The sequence below is a fragment of the Gavialis gangeticus genome, unplaced genomic scaffold (genome assembly GCF_001723915.1).
Source record: "Gavialis gangeticus isolate Ggan-Ray unplaced genomic scaffold, GavGan_comp1, whole genome shotgun sequence".
Classification (NCBI taxonomy): domain Eukaryota; kingdom Metazoa; phylum Chordata; order Crocodylia; family Gavialidae; genus Gavialis; species Gavialis gangeticus.
The window spans coordinates 8,161,378-8,165,667 of record NW_017729017.1 but is presented as its reverse complement, the minus strand read 5'-3'; the positions used below and the strand labels follow the sequence as shown (position 1 = coordinate 8,165,667).

Genomic DNA, 4,290 nt, shown 5'->3' with positions numbered 1-4,290 from the left:
TAGTCATGAAGTCATTTGGCCTTCATTTGACCTCTAAAGTCACATGAGAAATTCCACACTTGTTTCTAGAGTCACAACCCTTTTTTTCCTATAATGTTTTCAGACAGCTTGAGGTCTAGAGTCCATACTCAGATTTAGTAATTGCTTTGCTGACTTTTGAGGGAACTGGAATGATGTTTAATCTATGCTATTCTGTTTTGGAGTCATTCACTTGAGGTTAAGTGATACCAGCAGACTGATAATACTACTGCATGTCAGAGCATAAAGTCATTTGGCAAGGAGCAGCCTTTGGCATCATTCTTGAAGCTGATAAAATATGACAGCTCATAAGGCAAGAAAGGGTTACAGAGACCATGAGCACCTCCCCCTGGCAGAAACAAGCACCTACATCAGAATGCAGCCTGTTCAAATCATGTATTTCATTCAGTGCATTTATGGATTCTGGATGGACAGCTCCAGTATCCAAAAGAAACAGAAGATGCAACCCATCTGTCTGCAACCAGCAGTCCAATCTCTTCATAAGGGTGTGCAATCATTTGCTGAAGATAGCACTTTACCTCTGCTCCCAGCACCACAAGGGTCTCTATCAGAACTGCAGTCTGCACAGTCATGTGAAGGCAGCCTGCAATCCGAGCTCCTTTCAGTGGTTTCGATGCTCCATACATCTCCCGCATCTTCATCAGCCCTGGCATCTCATTCTCCGCAATCTCGATGGCCTTGCGACCCCATTCTGCTAGGCTGATGTCAGCTGCAAGCAGAAGCAGGACAGGTGGTTTGGACTTGAGTACATGAAACCATGCATACATTTTAGATTGGCATTTGCTACAACTGCTGTGAAACACATTAGGCCGGACACCATGCAACAGCTGGGAGAAACAAAATGTCTTCAGCTCATGAAGGGTTTCTTTTTTTTCCCCATGGCATTATGAAGAATTCTATTAAGTTTTGAAGCCAGCATTTCCAAATGCAGGTACAGAAAGCAATGAGTATCCTACCTGGGGACATAAATTGAAAGTGGCCCAATTTTTAGAAGTACTGAGCTCTTTTTAACTTACAAGATTAACCTTAGGGCAGTAGTTCTCCACTGTTCATCAGACTTGAGGCACCCCTCCATAACTTCTGTGAATGGACTGACATGCAATTTCAAAAACTAATTTTTACATGACGGTGCTTATCTTCCTTGCACAGGGGACAGGTAGTGGCGGGGGGGAATCAGGAGGCAGGGACAAGCCTGAGCCTTATCTCCTCACATCTTGTAAACACCCAAAGGATCTAGTGCAGAAGCAGGCAAAATATGGCCCTAGGGCCAGATCTGGCCCAGTAGGTGATTTCATTCAGCCCACAGGCACCCACCAAGTTAACTGTACCCTACCTAAGCTACACGCTTCACTCCCACCCTCATGTGCGGGAGGACCCTGGCCAGCATGCACAGCTTCCAGGTGCAACTGCTGCTACCACTGCTGCAGCTTCCAGAGGACCTGCCCAGCTTCCCCAGCCTCCAGTGGCTCCTCCTCCTGTCCTGGCAACAGCACTTGCTCCGGACTCCAGGTAGGAAAGCTGCAGCTGGGCAGGAATGTGGAGCATGGGGCTGGGGCTGGTGGAAACATGGAGACCAGGCCTCACCTGCACCCAGCAGGAGTGTGGAGTTTGGGTAGGCAGGGTGTGGCTGTATGAGGCTTGTGAGGTATGAGGGAGGGTGGGGTATGTGAGCCCCCCCACATGGTGCACAGCCCCAGCAGCAGCAGCACATGCCAGGCTCTGGAGGCATGGCCATCAGGCAGCATGCAGCTCCAGCCAGTTCTGGGAGCTGTACGTAGTGTCAAGGAACAAAGGCAGGCCAACTCTATCACACAGGGTTCACATGCAGCTCCCAAGACTGGTGTGCCACTAGGGGGAAGCCCCACACGATGGAACTGGTTGCCTTCTCCACTCCCTGCCAACATGTACAGCTTACTGGACTCTGCAGGGAAGCAGAGAGTGTGGCTCCCTGCCACTTCTGGCAGAGTCCCATGAGCTCCACTTGACAGCAGGGAGCAGAGAAGACCTCTGGTTCCACCATGCAGAGTTTCCCTGTGGTGGCGCCAGTCCCAGGAGCCGCATGTGAGCCCCAGAAGATAGAGACAAGCCGGCCTGACTGCTCCTTTCCGCTATGTAGGGCTCCTGGAACTGACTGGAGTCATGCATCGCCTGGCAGTCACGCCTCCATGGGCTACAAGCACCCCAAGGGTCTGCCACCTGCTGCTGCTGCCATTGCCAGCAAGGGCTGTACCATGTTGGGGGGGAGGGAAGAAGGGGTACACACCCTGCCCACCCCCACAACTTTCCCACATATACATACCCCTCCAGCCAAAATAATTGCTCACCCCAATCTAATAGTACCCCAGAATGCCACAGCACTCTGGTTAAAAGTCACTACTTTAGGCATTACAATTTATAGATGCAACTGAAATGTGAAACTATTGCCACCAGATATAGTGGAAGCGGATGGTTCAGCCAGATTAAAAAAAAAAGGGGATTGGACAAATTCTTGGAGTAAAGAGGCAACAATTGCTATTGTGCATGGCAGTTATGGATACAGACTCTGAACTGGAACTCCCTAGACTTTAAATGCTGGAGTCTGCAAGTGTGAAAGTGGAAAAAACATCCTGGTCATACCCCATTCACTCTCCTTTTCAGCACCCACTCTGCCAGTGCATGACAGGATACTGTGCAAGATGGACCTATAGTCTGACCCAGTAAATGGCAATTCTTACGCCTACATTTATCACTGTGCGTGCAGGTTTATTTTTGGAACATAAGGACTTCGAGTGCCTCATCACATATGCATAGAATATGCTGGCACAGTCCATAAAACAACTTCACAAATTAAAAACAACCCAGTCTTTGCCTATCACAGTTGCCATGAATGATTCCCCCCAGCCAAACAAAAATCTAACTTTAATCCAGAAGATCATTTTCCAAGTCCTGTAACTAAAAAGATTACTAATTTACTGCTTGTTAACAAAAAAATCCTTTAGTTGAAAATGTAGTAAGAGCCGAGGTTAAGAGTTCCAAAATCCAAAGTTCTACAGGAGGAGGATACGGTTTTCATAATGGACTTGTTTCCAGCCTTACCTATGGAGACAACTGTCTCCATGACAGGCAGATTAACCCATCTTTTACATTAGCCCAACCCATTATTTTACATTATTTCTATGCCATAACGTAACTTGCCACTTTGTAAGACAGTTGTTATTCTCCTGAGAAGCCACTTATGTTCGGCTCTTCAGGAGCTCTGTACATCCCTCCCTGGGCTTGAATAACTTAAACTACAACACCAGTGACTTTGCAACGTGTTCTGTTAAGGCTAGTCAGTAAATATGATGTGGAATCACAGATTCTAATGGTAATTACAGTCACACAGTCTGATCACACAAGACAGAAAATATTTCCGGCCTATGTGATTCCAATAATTCCTAAACTAAGCCCACCCCTTTGGGGTCAGCAATAGCTTGTACATAATAGGCCTTCATAGGCTCGTCTACATCATGGTGCCAACAGGTCTGGGAGAGTCCACACCAAGCATATCATGACCACCCAACACCCTCCAGAGCTGTAAATTTGTCAGTGAGGCCTGTTCAGGCTCACCCCCACCCAAAGTCACTTCCAGGCCTGCCACAGACTGATGGTTCAAGAACAGGCACAATGGGAAGAGCTCAGTGGCAAACCTCTGGGTTTGGATTGCGCCTGTAGCCACCAGTGAGTCAAACATGCCGGCTGTCCTCCTAACTGGCACCTGCCACTGTTTGGGGCCATTGCTGCAGGAAGGATGAAAGTGACTAAGGTTAACGTTGTCTAGGGCCTGTTTTAATAGGACCAGCAGTGGGATGTGGAGCGGAAAGGAAGATCTTGAGAAGCTTTAAGTGGGGCTACTTTGGGCTGCTCATGTAACGGGTGGAGGTGGTCTGTAGGAGCAGCTTAGATGTGTCCTAACTGAGGGACCCGAGTAGTTTCCTACAGATATCTCCTCATGCTTTCTGGGGCTGAAGTAAAGCAGTGCTCACAGCAGCTAGGGGAGGGGACACTCTCCGCAAGGCCGTGCAGGGGCTGTGCAAGGAACAGCACCAGGACAGGAGCCGGGCCCGGCGCCACACCGGCGGCCCCGTGCGCCCAGGGGAGCAGGCCAGGCCGGCCCTGCTCTGCTCCCCGCGGAGCTACAGCCCCTACGCCCGGCCCGGCCCGGCCCCGTGAGGAGCCAGCGAAGGGGGGAGGCGCTGGGCTCCGGCAGCGGGAGGCGGAGCCGCTGCCCCG

The 4,290-nt window shown here is 49.8% G+C and overlaps 1 protein-coding gene across 1 annotated transcript in view; it reads right to left on the bottom strand.

Annotated features, from left to right (window-relative positions):
* Window positions 1-4,290, bottom strand: part of AHCY (adenosylhomocysteinase) — an 88,310-nt gene that overhangs the window by 81,282 nt on the left and 2,738 nt on the right. Inside the window, exon 3 of the mRNA XM_019513095.1 lies at window positions 558-748. Coding sequence (XP_019368640.1) covers window positions 558-692 — 135 coding nt within the window. The 5' untranslated portion in view covers window positions 693-748. The remainder of the gene's footprint in view (window positions 1-557; window positions 749-4,290) is intronic.